Source organism: Cervus canadensis, chromosome 4, assembly GCF_019320065.1.
Source record: "Cervus canadensis isolate Bull #8, Minnesota chromosome 4, ASM1932006v1, whole genome shotgun sequence".
In the NCBI taxonomy this organism is placed as follows: Eukaryota; Metazoa; Chordata; class Mammalia; order Artiodactyla; family Cervidae; genus Cervus; species Cervus canadensis.
Window position 1 is genome coordinate 94220862 of NC_057389.1, and position 17283 is coordinate 94238144.

Below are 17283 nucleotides of genomic sequence, written 5' to 3' on the forward strand. Positions count from 1 at the left end.
GTTTCAGTGTTTCCAACACTATCTCCAAAAAGCCTAAATGTAGAACCCGGAAGTGAGAAGTAGGAAGTAGACTATGGAGGACAATAATAAGGTTACACCCTCCCAGGGCAAGGAATGCTTCCGTGCCGGCGCGTGTAAGGTGGCGAGGAAGGGAAAGGCGATGGCTTTCCCTGAGCCAAAACCGCGGGGCCCGGAGCTGCCGCAGAAACGGTTGAAGACGTTGGACTGCGGGCAGGGGGCGGTTCGAGCTGTGCGATTTAATGGTGAGCACCCTGATCTTCTTTCCGAGCCCTCCTCCCGCCTCCTAAGGTCGGCGGCCCAGTAACCCCCGCCTGGTGTTCCCCAGTGGATGGCAATTACTGTTTGACTTGCGGCAGCGACAAGACCCTGAAGCTGTGGAACCCGCTGCGGGGGACGTTACTGCGGACGTACAGCGGCCACGGCTACGAGGTGCTGGATGCGGCTGGGTGAGCCGGGGGCCAAGGCGGGATCGGGGCGCTGAGGCCAGGAACAGAAGTAGATGCTAAATTTTCTGTGCTCTGCCTTCTAGCTCCTTTGATAACAGCAATCTTTGCTCTGGAGGTGGGGACAAGGCAGTGGTGCTGTGGGATGTGGCGTCGGGGCAAGTCGTGCGGAAATTCCGGGGCCACGCAGGGGTGAGTGCAAGCAAGAAGGGGACTCATTGAAGCAGATCTGAATTTGCAAGTGGGTGGTAACAGGGATCCGCCTCCCCCCGCAGTTACAGCGCAAGGATCCTTCCCCATGGCCCGCACTTCATCAAGCCCCATCCTTGCAGTCCCCCCCCAACTCTTTGATCTCCCCTACCCTTAACTTTTTTCCCTTGCTTTAACTTGCACTGGGAACCCTGCTTTTGTCCTCAACCTCTAAGCGCAGTTCCTGTTTAGCAGAAGGTGAACACAGTACAGTTTAATGAAGAGGCCACAGTTATCCTGTCTGGTGAGTCCAGGGCTTTGTCGGGTGGGCCCAGGAGACTGCCTCTGCCCCCTAAACCTAATCCACCTTCATGCTGGCCTTACAGGCTCTATCGATTCCACCATCCGCTGCTGGGACTGTCGCTCTCGGAAACCTGAGCCAATACAGACACTGGATGAAGCCAGAGATGGTATATCCAGCGTGAAGGTGTCAGACCATGAGGTCCTCGCAGGGTGAGTGGGACCAGGACCTTGTCGCTCGCCAGGTGCCACTGAGGTTCACAGCTGTCTCTGTGCTTGGATTAAAAAATCTACTCTCCTCATTGTGCTCTTAAGGCCCTGCATGGTCTGGTCTCTGTTGTGCTCTCCGCTTTTATGTGGTTGTTGTTGAGACGCTGTCTTGTCCAACTCTTTTCGACCCCATGCACGGTAGCACTCCAGGCTTCCCTGTCCTTCTCTGTCTTCCGGAATTTGCTCAAACTCGTGTCCATTGAGTCAGTGATGCCATCTAACCCTCTCATTCTCTGTCGTACCCTTCTCTTGCCCTCAATCTTTCCCAGCATCAGGGTCTTTTCCAATGAGTCGGCTCTTTGCATCAGGTGGCCAAAGTATTGCAGCTAATTTCTGTTAAATGTGCCACACATGCTTCCATTCTGGGACCGACATGCAATTGCTCTTTCTCCACCTGGACTGTTCCTATACTACTTAGAGTGTGTCTGAGCACCTCCTACAGGTTCCATTTCTAGTCAGTGAGCGTATAGCAGTGAACAAGATAGAAAAACAAGGAAAACCCCTGCCTACATAGATTTGACAATCTAGCTGCAGAAGACAATTAAAAAAAAAAAAATTCCCATGCAGGGCTGCCCAAGTGTTGCCACAACCTGAGGGAGTGCTGATCCCACCACTGGGGGTGTTTGGACTCCTTGGCCTGTCAGCCCACCCAGTTCCCACATATCGCCCCCTTGAACTGAACATGGTTGGCTCCTTTCTCAGCCTCAAATCTCAATTCCAGTGTCACCTCCTCAGGGAGCTGATGTCCCTCAGTCACCGAGGTTCCACGTTGGCAGCAAGTGCTCCTGGCTTGGTAGCAGCTGTGTGCCAAGTCTCCGCACAGGGTCTGACCCAGAGAAGGAGCTCAGTAGAAAGCAGAAACAGATGGAATGGGACTTGATTGGCCCTTAGGTCTGAGTCTTAAAGCCATTGTCTTAGAATTTCACTTTTTTTTTAATATATTTATTTTTAATTTACTTATTTGGCTGCATTGGGTCTTAGTTGCAGCATGTTTGATCTAGTTCCCTGACCAGAGATTGAACCCAGGTGCCCTGCATTGAGAGCTCAGAGTCTTAGCCACTGGATCACCTGGGAAGTCCCAGAATTTCACTCTTGAATTCACTTCAGTGTATGTTTTCCGCGGCTGATCCTAAACATGAGGTGACAGTGAAGGGTACTGGGAAGGATAGGTGCCAGCCTTGCCCTCGGGGCCCTGGCCAGGTGAAGAGGCTACAGGGACACCAAAGCTGAAGCCCTGGACCTACCGGCCCCTGCGGTGCTTCAGCTGCAGCCACCCTGTCTTGCAGTTCCGTAGACGGCCGGGTGAGGCGCTATGACCTGAGGATGGGGCAGCTCTTCTCAGACTACGTGGGCAGTGAGTGTGGCTGGTGCGGGGGGGCGGGCAGGGAAGGTGGGGACAGCCCAGGGGACCCCAGCCTGACATGCCTGCCCTCCCCTCCCCCAAGGCCCCATCACCTGCATCTGCTTCAGCCGGGATGGCCAGTGCACCCTGGTGTCCAGCCTAGACTCCACCTTGCGGCTTCTGGACAAGGACACAGGGGAGCTGCTGGGCGAGTGAGTCCTCAGAGTCGTGGGGCCCCTCCCCCACCCCCAGTAAAGCCCGCCCCAACCCCCACTCTGACTCCACTCACCCCCAGGTACACGGGCCATAAGAACAAGGAGTATAAGCTGGACTGCTGCCTGAGCGAGCGCGACACACATGTGGTCAGCTGCTCTGAGGACGGGAAGGTGTTCTTCTGGGACCTGGTGGAAGTGAGCCTCCCCACCCCCACTCCACGCCGGGGTGCCTGCCCTGTCCTTCCCTGAGTCACTGTCAGGCCTGAAAAGGGGGGGGGCGGGGGGGCTAGAAGGAATGAGAGAATGAAGAAAGAAGGGCAGTCCTGGCAAAGGGCACGGTGTGGCGCCCATGCATCGGTCAGGAAATGGAAGGGCTGTGGATGGCAGTGGTGGCAGCGGGATCCAGGTCAGGCGGGGCCACTGGGAATGACCCTCGGGGAGGCGGCTGATGGTGGCATCTCACCCCAGGTGAGATGGGGCTGTAGTCGTTCAGGAAATCTGAGCCACATCTGAGCATCCCCATGGTTTCCCGCCCTGTAAGCTCTGTCATGTGTCTCAGCCTGGTGGGGGTGTCAGAATGGGAACTGACCAGCCGGGCTTCATGGGGTCAGGGCTGGGGCTTGGCCACAGAAGTAAGTCCCTAAAAGGATGAAGGAACTGGAGGGCCCTGAAGAGTTGAGGAGCCAGCTCTCCCTTTGGGAACTAAGGAGGCACCAACGTTTTGCCTACTTCTCGAGGGTCCAGGACTGGCACATGAAGGGGAGGGCACATGAAAGGACATTTTGCAGATGGAGAGAGGAACCTGATACGTTGAGGCCATGACTGCAGGGTAATAAAAGGAGTGAGCATTGAGGCTGTCAGGTGGGCTGGTGGAGCCCAGATGGCAATCTCTGGGCACAGTCTAAAGGCAGAGCCAAGAGGATTTACTTACAAAAGGATTTGAGATGTAAGAGGGAGATCCAAGGTGTTTGACCTGAGCACCTGGAAGGACAACTGACTGGCGGGCTCAATGTGGGACGGATTAAGTTTGCAATGTCTGGGAAGCAATTAGAGGCATTATAATGGAAACCAGGGGAGAGGCGGCCAAGAGGAGGGGGACACCCTGATGACCACTGCCAACCCCCGCACTCCACAGGGTGCCCTGGCGCTGGCCCTGCCTGTAGGTCCTGGTGTGGTGCAGTCGCTGGCCTACCACCCCACGGAGCCCTGCCTGCTGACCGCCATGGGGGGCAGCATCCAGTGCTGGCGGGAGGAGACCTACGAGGCTGAAGGTGCCCCAAGCTGAAGCCAGGGGACCCACTGCCAAGGACAGAGACACAGCCTAAGGAGGACCACTGAGATCATTTATTCTAGACATGCTGCTGACCAAGGAGTGGGGCTGGGTCTGCAAACTAATAAATAGGGGAGGGGGCGAGGCTTCCCTGGGGCTGCACCATCCAGTGTTCAGTCCTCATTCTTCTCCGGCGTGAAGGCATCTACCTTCTGGGCAAAGGTTTCAGCCACAAGCAGCGGGAAGACCAAGGAGGCGTCAGCATAGACCTATGGAGGGGACCCAGGTGAGCCAGGGGATCCACAGCTGCAGCCTAGGAGAGCCTGTGCTCCAGCTGGCTGGCCAACCCTCACCTTGACAGGCTGTGCATCCATCCGGATCTTGCCCCATGAGACAGCTTCATCTGGCTGGGCGCCTGAGTCAGAGCCATCAAACTCCTGGGCAGTGTTGATGTAGACGGCATAGTCAGCACCATTCCTCTGTGGGGAGGGACAGAATGGGCTGGTAAGCCAGATTCAGACTTCAGGGCAGGGCACTGTAGCTAAAGGCAGAGGGATGTGTCCCAGATACAGGAAGCCCTTGGTGGCCTTGACTCCAAGGGAAGAGCTCCGTGTCAATACCTGGGCCAAGTGGGGATGTCATGGGATGCTGGGCAGTGGGCAGCATTGCTCCAGACTCACGTCCTAGGTAGCAAGATCCCACCCACATCTGCCAGAGAAGACCTCTGCACCTCTTCCCTCTCTATGGTCCCCACCCCAGTCCCACTGTCTGTTCCCCCCGCAGCAGCTAGAGGGAGTCTGTGAGCGCCTGAGTGGCCCTCAAGGCCTTGCACTTTGCGCCTGTCACCTCTGGCCTCACCTCCTCTCACTCTCCCCTTCACTGGCCTCCAAGATGTGCTTACATCAGGCACCTCAGAACCTTTGCATTGGCCAGTCCCTCTGCCAGGAACTCATCTCACACCCATCCCCTAAGATAACCACATGGTTCATGGGGAGCAACCCCTGAAAAACCTCTGCTCACAGGTCACACTTCCTAGGAAGCTTCCCCTTCTCTGAATAGCATGCCTTTCTCCTGCCCTCTCGTCGTCATCCCTGGTCTTTCTTTGTAGCCAATACTGCCACCTGATATACATGTCACCTTGTCACTGGTTTGCTCTTCATCTCCCCCACTAGAGCATCAGATCCAGGAGGGCAGGCATCTTGGCCTCTCTAGTCCACAACTGTTTCTCAGCACATGGCATGGTCCTAGTACACAGGCCTGTCTGCACAGCAGGCACGAGTACCACCCCCCACCAGGGACCACACAGCCTGCATCCCTGCTCACCATGAGGTTGGCATTGGCGATGTGGTGCTTGACCAAGCCTCCACCCAGGATGATCATCCCCGTGCGCTTGGCAAAGATGGCCTGTGTGTTGATGAGCCTGAGGTCTGGGGGAGAGGGCTGAGTCAGGCCACCACAGGCCCAAGCAGCCCTCCTCCCTTGCTCCTCTGGGGCCTTAACATCTTACCCTCAACAATGTCCAGGACCAGACCTGGGTTCTTATAGGAGTGGAAGAAGATCATGTCACCCAGCGAGCCATCTGTTAGTGCCGGGCTCAACACAGGAATGTGGTTCTAGGAAAGAGCAAGACAGGAGGGCGGCTGGATCTAAGCCCTGTAGGGGCAGCCTGCAGGCATTTCCTCCTCTGCCTGATTCTAGGCAGGGTGCTTAAGTTCACTTGGCCCTGGCACATGAAGAATGGTAGTTCTTGTTTTTCTGATTGCTGGACCCCAGAGCCTCTGAGGAGCATGGGGCCCTCCAACAGGCCCCATGGGAGCTGCTAAGTATTGCCCAACTACTTCCCAGCAGTCTAGGAGTAGAGCCAGAATACCAGATCCACAGTCAATAGCTGTGGGACTTAAGACAAACTGCCTAACTGCTCTGTTTCTGAGGCTCCTTATGTAGAAGCAGGGATGAGGAGACTAGTACCAACTATCCAGGTGGCTGTGAAAAGCAACACATGCCAAAGCCTGGCATCTTTGCCCCTGCCAGTCCCTCACCTTCTGGGCCCAGTAATACACGGACTCTGGGTTGTTTATCTCCTTGCCAAGCCGGGCGATCATCTTGGAAGGTGTCCACTTCACACCCTAGGAGGAGGGAGACATTGGCTTCAGGCAGTGGCACCTCCCCTGATACCCACCATGCCATCAGCAAACCCATCCCCCTGCCCTGCCCCCAGCCCCAGGTTGCTCCAGCTTCACCTCTGTGTTCTGCTCCAGCACCATCTGGTCCAGAATGGGCATCAACCAGTCCTCAAACTTGCAGTAGTTGTCATTGGGCACCAGCAGGTTTCCAATCCTGAGGACAGAAGGTGTATGGACATCAGGGCCCAGGACCCTCAGTCTGCCTCCCTTACCCAGCACCACTCAGCACCGCCCCCCCCCCCACCTGTTGATCCCATTCTCACGAAGCTCCTTCCCCCTGAGGCTGAACTCGCCCAGGTATGTGGGCGCCAAGCACTTGATGAAATCCTCCTCCACACCGCCAGCTGTGGTCACCAAGACGTCCACCTGCAGCCACAAGGCAGTGAGGTTATCCCAAGCAGAACCAACCCCCAACCCTCATCCAGTGACCCCTGTGGGGAGCTCTGCTGCAAAACAAAACTGACCCACATCTCCCTATCTCACTTAAATGACCAATCTTATTGACCCAGAGAGCCCAAGGCCACACCCCCACCAGGTCCCACCATGTTGTGCTGCACGAGGTAACGGATAGTCTCACGGATGCCTGAACTGATGAGGTTGGACGTGTAGCCCAGGAAAATGGTGCAGCCGGTGAGTGGGCGTCGGCTCTGGGTCAGGTCTGCATGTTGGTCTTCATCCTCAGATAGCGGCTCGAGTTTCTTCTCTATCTAGGTAAGGGCAGGGTCGAGTTAACCTCTGGCCCCAAATTCCACCCCAAGGACCCCCGGTGGGTTTCGGCGTCAGACTCCCCGCCCAGGCTCTGCCCACTCAGGGACAGGGAACCACTTCTACCTGGAACAGGGGAAGGAACACCTCGGTGTAGGTTCCGCCCTGTTCATAGCCCAAGTCTCAGGTCACATGCTTAGGCTTTGCCCCTTTTCAGGAATCCGAGAGCATCACTTTTTCAGGCCCGACTCCTCTCCCCACCGGAAAAAGCAAACCCAAGCTCAGGTCCGGCCAGGTCTAACGGTCCTCCTCCAATTCCTCCCTCAAATGCACTCTCTAGCCCAGGCTCCGTCCCTTCCGTAATACTTTCACCCGTTGCCTATAACGCCCGCTCCCCGCCCCAGAAACAGTCCGAACCACTCCCCAGCACAAAAAACTCCCGGGCCCCATACTCTCTCCCACTATTGGACGAAGTACACACCTCCCAGAGAAGTCCCGCCCCCAGCTGCCGCAGAGTGCTACTGGAGGCCACGCCCCCCCCCAACCCAGGAAGTCTCACCATGGCGTTGACTTGCTGTACCGCGCGCCCGAAGTTGGTGGCCTGGAAACCAGTGGTGCTGAACGCCTCTAGCAGCGCGCGATAGTCCACGCCGCGGTTGAAGTCGTAGCCCCGGACCTGCGCGCTCTCGGACGGCAGTGCCGAACTGTGCTTCAGCACGGCGGCCAGCGCCGCCGCAGGCACCTCCCTCTCCCGGGAACCCTCCATGGTCCTGCAGCTGCACTCTCAAATCAGAGCCGCCCCAAGCCAGCCCCCTGGCGGTCTCGAACTGCGCTAGGCCCCGGCACGCACTTCTGTAGGAGACTCTTAAGGCCTGGGGAAAACCTGGGAGGGCCGGAAGTTGTATAATCACATGACCTGCCGCGCCCGGAATCCAGGGCGCGGCCATCTTGTCTTGTACAGTCCGTAATACGGAAGCCGCGAGGAGTCATTATTCGTATTCCATGTGTTCCCAGCCGCCGAAGAATGATTTTTACTTTTACTGCCGCCTGCTGGAAACCCGCCGCGTTGCGTGGAGCTTGCCAGTTGGTGTCTACCCTCTCAAAGAGAATGGTTTCTTGAACGTTGCTGTTAGAATTCGAATCACCAGGAGGTATCAGACAGTTTCTGCCTCGAAGAGTCTCTCGTCAAATAGAAAAATCGCTGTTGGTGTCTTGCAAGTCTCCGGAGCCTCCATATGCGGCATAACCCCTGGTCTTCTGTCTCTGGCAGCTGAGCTGCCACATCCCTCTGAGAAGTCTTCCTTGACCTTCCTCTGGGTAAGGGATCCAGGGCTGACATCTCTTTCCTTCTAGCGAGCCTTTGAGATGCTGGAGGATGGGGTCTATAATCTCATGGGTCCTCCTAACCATGCATAGGGTTTAGTCCAGTGAGACCCCTGTAATCACTCACTCTACAATTTATGGAGTCTACTCTATACACTGTGTGCTTCCCTGGTGGCTCAGTGGTGAAGAATTCATCTGCCGATGCAGGAGACACGGGTTTGACACCTGGGTCGGAAAGCTGCCACCTGCCTCCGAGCAACTAAGCCCATGTGCCACAACTATTAAGCCTGTGCTCTAGAGCCTGGGAGCCGCAACTACTGAAACCCACGTGGCCTAGAGCCCATGCTCTGCAAGAAGAGAAGCCACCACAATGAGAAGCCTGCACACCACAATGAAGAGTACCCAGAGGCCGGGTAGCAATGATGTAGAAATATTCCAGCACAGCCAAAAATAATAATTTTTTTTTTAGAAAAGCCCTCTTACTGTGGCTTCCCAGTAAGAGTAATAGTTGGACTCTTCCCTGTGGCCTAAGAAAGCACTGACTTGCCTACCCTCATCCCCTACCACTTGTCCCCACTCACTTTTCTGCAGCTCCACTGACCTGACTGATCTAGAGCCCACCAGGCTCTTTCCTGACCAAGGGGCAGTGTACTTGCTGTTCTCTCTGCCTGGAACACCTGCTTCCCCAGCTTGTCCTCCTCTGGGCCTCAATCCGAATGTCACCTCCTCCAAGAGGCCTGCCCTGATTGCTCTTACCTTGCTTTTGTTATTTTTCACAGTACACGATATAGTCTGTTTGCTGTTGTTCATCCCTCCCTGACTAGAGCAGCAGCTCTGTGAAAGCAGGATCTTGTCATGTTTCACTGCTGTTGTCTTCACTCTCTGCAGTGCCAGGCACGCATTGGGATCTTAGCAAAAACGGATGCAACACACACAAAGACGTCAGGGTGATCCGTGAAGAAAGGAGGAGCGGTTGAAAAGGATTCAGAGAGGACAGAAGGTTCCAGACCAGGCAGGGCCCTGTGGGCTGTCGTGAGGAGGGTGGGTTTTATTCTCAGGGGCTGGGAAACCATAAGGGAGTTTTTAAAATGAAAGACTCTGATTTATTTTTTCCAATTTCTAAAACTGGTAGAATACATAACATGAAATTGACATTGTAACTTTATTTTTTCTTTTTAAGAGAGAAAGCTCTGTAGTCTGTCTCTTCTTTAAAAGATACTTTTTTGACTGCACTTGGTCTTAACTTGCAGTATGTTGTATCTTTAGTCATGGCATGAGGGATCCAGTTCCCTGGGATTGAACCCAAGCCCCCTGCATTGGGAATGTGGAGTCTTAGCCACTGGACCACAGGAAAGTCCCCCACTATAACCATGTTTAAGTCCACAGTTCAGAAGCATTAAGTACCTTTACATTGTTACACAACCATCACCTCCATTCATCTCAAGAACTCTTTCATCTTTCCAAACTGAAACTTCGTACCTATTAAACACAACTCCCCATCCCTCTTTCTCCTCAGCAACTGGCATGCTGCTTTCTGGGATTTGACTACCTCACATAAGTGGAATCATGTATTAGCTGTCATTTTGTGACTGGCTTATCTCACTTAGCAGTATGTCCCCAAGTTTCATCCATGTTGTAATGTGATTTACTTATCAGATCCCACTGACTTACTGGAGGAGAATGGGGTCAGGGCGTGCAGGGCAGGGGAGTCCAGACAACTGCACCGGCCCAGGCAAACTGAGATGGGGGGGCAGGACCCCAGTGCTACCAACAGCAGGGGGAGAAGTGCCCAGTCTGACAACCTAATTTGAAAGTTCATCTGTAAACAGCACTGTTTATAGATGAGCTCTGTTCAATACCCTGTAATGACCTATACAGGAAGAGAATCTTTAAAAAAAAAAAAAAAGTGGATATCTGTGTATGTATAACTGACTCACTTCGCTGTGCAGCAGAAACTGACCCAGCATTGTAAGTCAACTATTCCAATAAAAAATTATTCATTAAAAACAAAGAAAGTTGGTCTGATGGCTCTCGATGAAGGATTAAATGTGGGAATACTGGAAGAAAGGAATGAAGGAGGTAAAGATTGGAACCAGGGCAGTTGGGTGGGTGGTGGTGAACTTGGGGGATGGAGGTTTGGGGTTGGGGGAGATGATCCAGGGTCCAGCTTTGGCCAAGTTAGGTGACAGACAACTGAGAGGTGGGAGTGAGGGACCCAGGAGGGAGGTGGAGCCTCGTGTGGGTCAGAGGTCGGGGAAGGGGCTGGGACGCAGGGGAAGCCATAAGTATAAGTGACTGAATTGAGCCATCTGTGAATAAGGACCCTGGGTCATGAGTGTAGACACACAGGAGAGGCAGGGCTGCACCTGAACCAGGGTTCACGCTGTGCCTCCTCGCATCAGAGAAGGAGCCAGTTAGCAGGGGATCAAGCAGATCTGTGAGAGCCCGGGGCCGCTCCACTCCCCCAGCGAAGCTGACACACGACAGAGCAGCCGCTGGGCCTCCTGGGCAGGGACCCCCTTGGCCTCGGCAGCTGTTCTTGCCGCTGGTGACATTTCACTCCATGAGCGTCCTGGCTTCAAAGTCTCTGCAGGCATTGTGGGGGTGGGGGGTGTTGGAGAGGCTGGGCTCGGGGAGGGCTCCAGAGTGGGGCCGCAGGAGGAGGACCAAGCAGCCAGGAGTCAGCCGGAGTCTTCAGCTGAGGTATATGGTCCCGACAGGGGTTGGGGAGCAGCCACCCCCATCCCTCAGGCACCAGGGACATAGAAGGAGGTAGGAGCTTGGGGTTGGGGGTGCAGTCTGCTGCCTGTGGCTCTGCTCACCCTCCCTCAGATGTCCAGCAAGGTGACCGTTGGCAGTGACATTGGGCAAGCCCGCCGGGCCGTGGAGCAGCTGCGGATGGAGGCGGGCATTGACCGCGTGAAGGTGAGGACCAGGCTGAGGCGGGTGTGTCTGAGCGATCGGGGCAGGTGGACGGCCCGGCCCAGGGCGGGCTAACCGGGCTGGTCTGCAGGTATCCAAGGCAGCTGCTGACCTGCTGCAGTTCTGCACAGAGCAGGCCAAGAGCGACCCCTTTCTCGTGGGCATCCCGGCCGCCACCAACCCCTTCAAGGAGAAGCCCTGCGCCATCCTATGAACCCTGCAGCCCAGACCACCCGGGGGCCTCAATGAACATCAAGTGAGTGCTCCTCAGGGCATGGCTTAGCTGAGCTTCCGTGGTGGACTTCGGGTTTGTAGGGGCCAGGTGTGGGGTGTGCCTGGCCCAGCCTCCCTCCTCGCCCACGCCAGGGTCACGACCACAGAGGCACACCCTGGACCCTGAATAGAGGAGCATGCCCCTCCCTCACCTATCCCTTCCCTGACTGCCCCCTTCCCCACGGTCTATGGGGTAGCATTAGCAGGTGCCCGGTCCCACTGCACAAACACCCAGGGTTAGAGTCCCGATCTACATATCAGCGCATGTCACCCCCACAGCTCACACACGCAGGTACCATCATGCAGACAAGTGCCGCTTCTCAAGTGTCTCCCTCTTCCTCACAGAAGACACAGATAGGGACACCGTAACCATGCACAGATCAGTGGTAAAGAACCCGCCTGCCAATGCAGGAGACGCGGTCTCAATCCCTGGGTCGGGAAGATCCCCTGAAGAAGGAAATGGCAACCCACCCCAGTATTCTTGCCTGGGAAATCCCATGGACAGAGGAGCCTGGAGGGCTACAGTCCATGGGGTCGCAAACAGTCGGACACGACTGAGCAACTAAACAACAGCCTGACTGGCCTCCCTGGGGACATTCGGGCACACGTGATCCCTGAAATGCACCTGGGCAGGCACAGGCGCACCCAGAACTCCCCCCCAGCACACACACAGCAGTGGCTGTCGCCCAGGCTTTCAGGCCCCATCTCACAGACACACACCCACCCCTGGTACCCTGGTCCCAAGCAAGGAGGGACAGAGCCCTCAGGTGACACCAGGCTCACACTCCAGGCCGGAGCACCAGTACAGTAGGTTTATTTCTCCTTTGCTCTCAAGGCAGAGCCAGCTTCCAAATCATAACAAAAACAGGGCCCGAGGGTGGGGAGCAGCCCCCTTGGGTGGGCTGGAACACAAAGCTCACCTCCCCTGGTGTGGGGCCCAGCCCAGGGACCCCACACGGCCGTGGCCAGGACCCCTTGTGCCGTAGGCCTGTGGGGCAGGGCAGAGGCAGCACCAGCATGGGGGGAGGTCCCCGCCCCCGAGAACACAGGCCATGGCCCCGCCTGCCGGCAGGCAGACCCACATCATATCCACCTGCTCAGGCCTGCAGCCTCCAGACCTCCAGCGACAGGCCCCCAGAGGCGGCCACCACCAGGTTGCCCTCAGCACAGATCTGTGAGGACAGGGACAGCAGTCAGGGGTGCTCTTGGGGCGTGGGTGGGGCGCGTGGGACAGGGCCTTACCCCATTCAGCACATTGTGGTGGCTTCGAGTGCAGATGGTCCTTGGCGGGTCTGTGGGCACGTGTACCTGGTGAGGGGCAGTGGGCAAAGGTCATGGGACGTGTCCCCGGCAGGTGAGGGCGGGTAGAGAAGAGGCACCGTCCTGGGCCCTCACCCGGATGGTCTTGTCGGTGGACGTGGTGTACAAGGCCCCTAGGGAGTGCTTGATCCCCGTGATCTGAGACCTGTGGCCCACGTCAAAGGACTGGGGGAGGGAGGGACAGGTGACACTCAGGTGTGGCTCTCCCTAGGCCAGTGCCCCACTGCCCCCCAGGGGTTAAGAGGCGGGGAGGCAGCCCAGGGAGAGTCGGGCAGGGGCAAGGGCCTTGGCAGACCCGGACAAGCTGGAAGCAGCCACTGCGGTTGGCAAAGACGTGCAGTAGGCCCTGGTTATCGCCGGCCCAGAGCTGAGGTTCCTGGTAGGACATGCAGAGCAGGTAGGAGTCCAGCTGCAGGAGGGACAGGGGATGGAGTGGCTCAGGCTGGTCCAGGCCACTCCATGCAGCCCCGGCCCTCTGGGCCCCTGGGGGAAGACCCACCTGCAGCCGCTGCAGGACACTGTTGGCCCGGCGGTCGAACACCACGAGCGTGTGGTCCTCGCTGCCTGAGATGATGTGCCGGTCGTCTGCCAGCAGTGCCAGCACGGCGCTGGAGTGCAGCCGCCGGCTCTTCAGCAGGGCTGGGCCAACTTTGCGGGTGAGGGGCCAGGGAGGAAGGGGACATCAGAGCCCCTTGGAGGCCCCCCCGGATCCCAGATCTCCATCCTCCATGGCCTCCTCTGGGGGCCCTCCAGTCCATTACCCCATCCCATGTGGAGACAGGGCTTCCTCTGCCCCTAGTATCCCACACACCAGTCACCTTTGTAGCCCCCAGCACAACACAGGCCACTTGGAGTGGCCAGCCTCTGGTTGTGTGATTGTTACCCCAGTCAGACTGTGAGGACCAAGTGTTTCTTTTCCCAAAATGACCCTGGAGACCCCAGGCAGCCCTGCTCTCCCCACCTAGGCCCCAGGGCCCACCTCTGGGATCGTAGACGGTCACCTTCTTATCGTAGGTGCCGGTCACCAGGATATCTGGCCGGTAGGACAGGCACAGAACAGCTGCCTTGGCCCTGGGGACACATAGGCCGCAGAGCTGGGGCAGGGGCCAGACAGAGCCCTGCCCACCCAGGCCCCCCTGCGCAGGTCCTCTCACACTTTATCTCGCCAAACTGCTGTCCGTCAGCTGCCATGTCCCAGAGCTTCACTGTGCTGTCCCAGGAACCGGAGCACACTCGGTGGTCCAGCGCTGCCAGTGACCACACCCAACCCTGTGGGACCAGACCCATGTCCTGTGATCTTCCCCATTTCACAGAACCCAGAGTGAGTCAGCACTGAGGAGAGATTAGAGCTCAGGTCTGTGGGTCTGACTTCAGAACCCAAGACCTGCACGTTGTTGTTGTGGTTTAGTTGCTAAATCATGTCCAACTCTTTGCAATCCCATGGACTGCAGCCTACCAGGCTCCTCTGTCCATGGAATACTCCAGGCAAGAATAACTGAACAGATTGCCATTCCCTTCTCCAGGGGATCTTCCAGACCCAGGGATTGAACCCATGGCTCCTGCATTGCAGGCAGATTCTTTACTGCTAAGCTACCAGGGAAGCCCAAAACATGTACACCCCAACCTGATAATGTTCCTAAATCAAGTACTTCAGAGCCTTAGCACCAGCAGGGTTTGAGGCCACGTGACAATGTGATTAAGAATAGGACCTCCACAGAAATTCTCTGGTGGTCCAGTGTCTAAGGCTTCCAATGCAGGCGGCCTGGGTTTGATCCCTGGTCAGGGAACTAGATTCCATGTATCTGTAAACCTCATATCTGAGCACCTACTCTATATGAGCCTGAGTGAAGCTCTTAATGCATAGTCACCTCACTCAACCTCATCCTAATTGACACCTGGACAGAAGCAGTAAATGAGGCCCAGAGAAGTCATATATTTTACCCAAAGTCACACGAACAATAGCAGAGCAAGACTGAAATCTATGAGGTCTGGGACTTTCCTGGGGGCACAGTGGATAGGAATCCACCTATGTATGCAAGGGACACAGGTTCAATCCCTGGTCTGGGAAGATTCCACATGTCAAGGAGCAAATAAGCCCGTGCACCATGACTACTGAAGCCCAGGCGTCCTAAATCCTCACAGTGCAACTACTGAGCCCATGTGCTGCAACTACTAAATAAACCTGCTCTCACCTAGAGCCGGTGCCCCGCAACAAGAGAAGCCACAGCAGTGAGAAGCCCGAGGACTGCAACAAAGAGTAGCCCCTGCTCACCACAAATAGAGAAGGCCAGTGTGCAGCAATGAAGACCCAGCATAACCAAAAAATAAAAAAATATAATAATAACAAATCTATGAGGTCTGGTGCCAAAACCCATGCCCTCAGCCACAGTGTCCTACCCAGGCCTCCTAGCTCCTACCTTTGCCTGACCTCCTATCCCCTCACCTTGTGAGTGCTGTTCTTCTGGGTCCCCAGGGTCTTGACCAGAACCCGGCTGGGCTCCACCCCCAGCTGCTGAAGGTCCCACAGGTTGACATTGCGATCTCGGGAGCCCGACAGGCAGAGTGTCCCACCCTGGGAGAGGAGCGAGGTGGTGTGGTTGGGGTCACCCTGGCCCCCAACTGCCGGGCCCTCCACCAACCCCCGTCTCACCTGAAGCAGCAGCACCGAGTCAATGGAAGCAAAGTGCCCATCGGCCAGGCAGAAGTATTCAGCCCTGCGCCCATCCTCTGCCCAGCGTGACAGGTGCTGCTCCAACTCAATGCAGGCCTTCGGCCAGTCAAAGTCCTCCTCTGTGGATGCAATACCAGGGTCCCCAGTGGGCAGGAACCTTGCCACCCACTCCAGCTGTCCAAGCTCACCACTGGCTTCCAGGGAGCAGAAGACTTGGAGAGAATCCCACTTGGATCCCTTACCCCACCCAAGGAGGCCCAGGCTCTAGCTTTGGGACCACCAGCCCACCCACCTGCCATGCAGGTCTAAGGCTGCTGCTTACCGTTTCCAGAAATTGGGTAATTGGAGCCCGAGGATCACCTTCCCAGGGCTCATTCTCCAACCTCAGGATGTTAAGGTCCTGCCTCACCCCTGGCTGAAGTCCAACCTCGGCCTCACCCTCCCCAACCCTCTCAGGCTGGGCACAAGAGCTAGGACTACATAACTAACACTTCCTGTTTTGGCCACCTGAACCAGACCCATGGAAGTGTTTCCCGAAATCAGTATCCCAAACCTGGGACCCTTGTCAAGGCGCAGAACCCAAGCCCTTGACCCAAACATCTATATTTTAATCAAGCTGTTCAGTAAAGTCCCGTCAATTCAGGATCACCATGCTTCATTATCCTCTAGGGACCAAAGACTTTGGTGGCAGAAGGAATGACCACCAGCCCTTGTCTGAGATCACAGGTTAGACCCTGAACTTGAGGGTCTGTGACTGCTGGTATCAGGGATCCCAACCTCTAAACCATAGCTTAGGTTCAAGGGTTGTAGACTCTGGACCTATGTCCCTGTCTCACCCTCACCTAGGCCAAGACTCTAGGGGTATGGGACTTTGACATCACCAGTTGCTGCCTTAGCATCTAGACCCAGAACCTGGGGATTCTTGGTCTTACTTTGAGCACCAAGCAGATTCTGACAGCCTGAGACTTCAAGTCGCTGTGGCAACCTGCGGCCTGAGAATCATTAGATCTTTAGTTCAGGGACCACAGTTATCCAGGTGGATTTCTATAGCCTCAGGATCCCAAGTATCGGCCTCACGGTCCACCCAGAGGTCAGGGGCTTTGGTACTGCCAGTAACTACCTCAGCCACCCTGAGCCAGGGCAGCCTGGGAGTTTTCTCCAGTGGACCTGGACCCCTCCCCCCTCGCCCCAGGCCTGACTTGGGCGGGGGACCCCCGGGCGCGCGCACCTTCCACCACTGGGTAGGGCGCGCGTACGCGGCGCTGCGCGCGTAGCCTCCAGGTGACATGGTCACGCACGAGGTCGCGCAGCGCGTGGCAAACGCGTGGCAGGACATGGAGCACGAGGCGCGCGTCGAGGTAGGCGCAGATCTCGAGCAGCAGCTCCGGGGGTAGGCTCAGCAGGCCCGGAACCGCCACAGTCGGGCCCTTGGACGCGGCCCACGGTTCCAGAGCGCCAAGGGACACCGTGGGCGCGGGCAAAGGAGGGGCGCGCGGGGGTGCCAGCCCGAGTTTCGGAGGACTGAGCACGCGGGCCACGTAAGCCTCGGCCTGCGCATCGGGGTCAGGCTCCAGCTCCGGGTCCGAGTCATCGTCCCAGGCGTGGGGATCGTCGCGCGGCCCTGGAGGCAGCTCCATGGCGACCGGGTGGGCGCGGCTGGCCCTGCCCTGTCAGCCGCAGAGCCCGCGTCCTGTCTCCTAGGCAGCACGACGGCACTTCCGGCGCTGCCTGATGACGTTAGGCGCCAGCCGGAACCAAGCAAACTGCGTGGAAACTGGCCGCGTGGTAGATGCCGGCTCCTGGGAAAGGTCTAGCTCTTAAGCTGCGTCGGCCTTG

General features: G+C 56.7%; 4 protein-coding genes across 5 annotated transcripts; 2 read left to right on the forward strand and 2 right to left on the reverse strand.

The window, feature by feature from the left end:
- The first annotated feature begins 91 nt into the window (after positions 1 to 91).
- WDR83 (WD repeat domain 83) lies at positions 92 to 4212 on the forward strand. 2 transcript variants are annotated; one of them, XM_043466795.1, is made up of 9 exons: positions 92 to 263; positions 347 to 467; positions 551 to 656; positions 906 to 957; positions 1040 to 1166; positions 2510 to 2577; positions 2669 to 2777; positions 2861 to 2975; positions 3916 to 4212. In XM_043466795.1, the coding sequence occupies exons 1-9, from the start codon at positions 161 to 163 to the stop codon at positions 4063 to 4065; spliced, it is 951 nt and encodes a 316-aa protein (XP_043322730.1). In that variant the 5' UTR covers positions 92 to 160; the 3' UTR covers positions 4066 to 4212. The 2 variants fall into 2 exon arrangements, with proteins under 2 accessions (XP_043322730.1, XP_043322731.1); XM_043466796.1 differs by having other exon boundaries at positions 94 to 263; positions 909 to 957.
- On the reverse strand, positions 4110 to 8043 carry DHPS (deoxyhypusine synthase). The gene is made up of 9 exons (XM_043466793.1): positions 7498 to 8043; positions 6776 to 6940; positions 6478 to 6599; positions 6291 to 6387; positions 6090 to 6176; positions 5558 to 5663; positions 5374 to 5477; positions 4404 to 4529; positions 4110 to 4319 (listed from the first exon to the last, which is right to left on the reverse strand). Exons 1-9 carry the CDS (start codon positions 7702 to 7704, stop codon positions 4224 to 4226), a joined length of 1110 nt encoding a protein of 369 aa, XP_043322728.1. The 5' UTR covers positions 7705 to 8043; the 3' UTR covers positions 4110 to 4223.
- Positions 8044 to 11093: 3050 nt separating this feature from the next.
- On the forward strand, positions 11094 to 11869 carry GNG14 (G protein subunit gamma 14). Its single transcript, XM_043466800.1, is given in 3 exon segments — positions 11094 to 11193; positions 11196 to 11282; positions 11285 to 11869. Coding segments are annotated over 3 exon segments (300 nt in total). The 3' UTR covers positions 11398 to 11869.
- A 384-nt stretch (positions 11870 to 12253) lies between these two features.
- Positions 12254 to 17166, reverse strand: FBXW9 (F-box and WD repeat domain containing 9). Its single transcript, XM_043466801.1, has 10 exons — positions 16676 to 17166; positions 15427 to 15566; positions 15220 to 15348; positions 13933 to 14045; positions 13756 to 13847; positions 13276 to 13424; positions 13072 to 13185; positions 12852 to 12941; positions 12699 to 12764; positions 12254 to 12628 (listed from the first exon to the last, which is right to left on the reverse strand). Exons 1-10 carry the CDS (start codon positions 17082 to 17084, stop codon positions 12554 to 12556), a joined length of 1377 nt encoding a protein of 458 aa, XP_043322736.1. The 5' UTR covers positions 17085 to 17166; the 3' UTR covers positions 12254 to 12553.
- Positions 17167 to 17283: the final 117 nt, after the last annotated feature.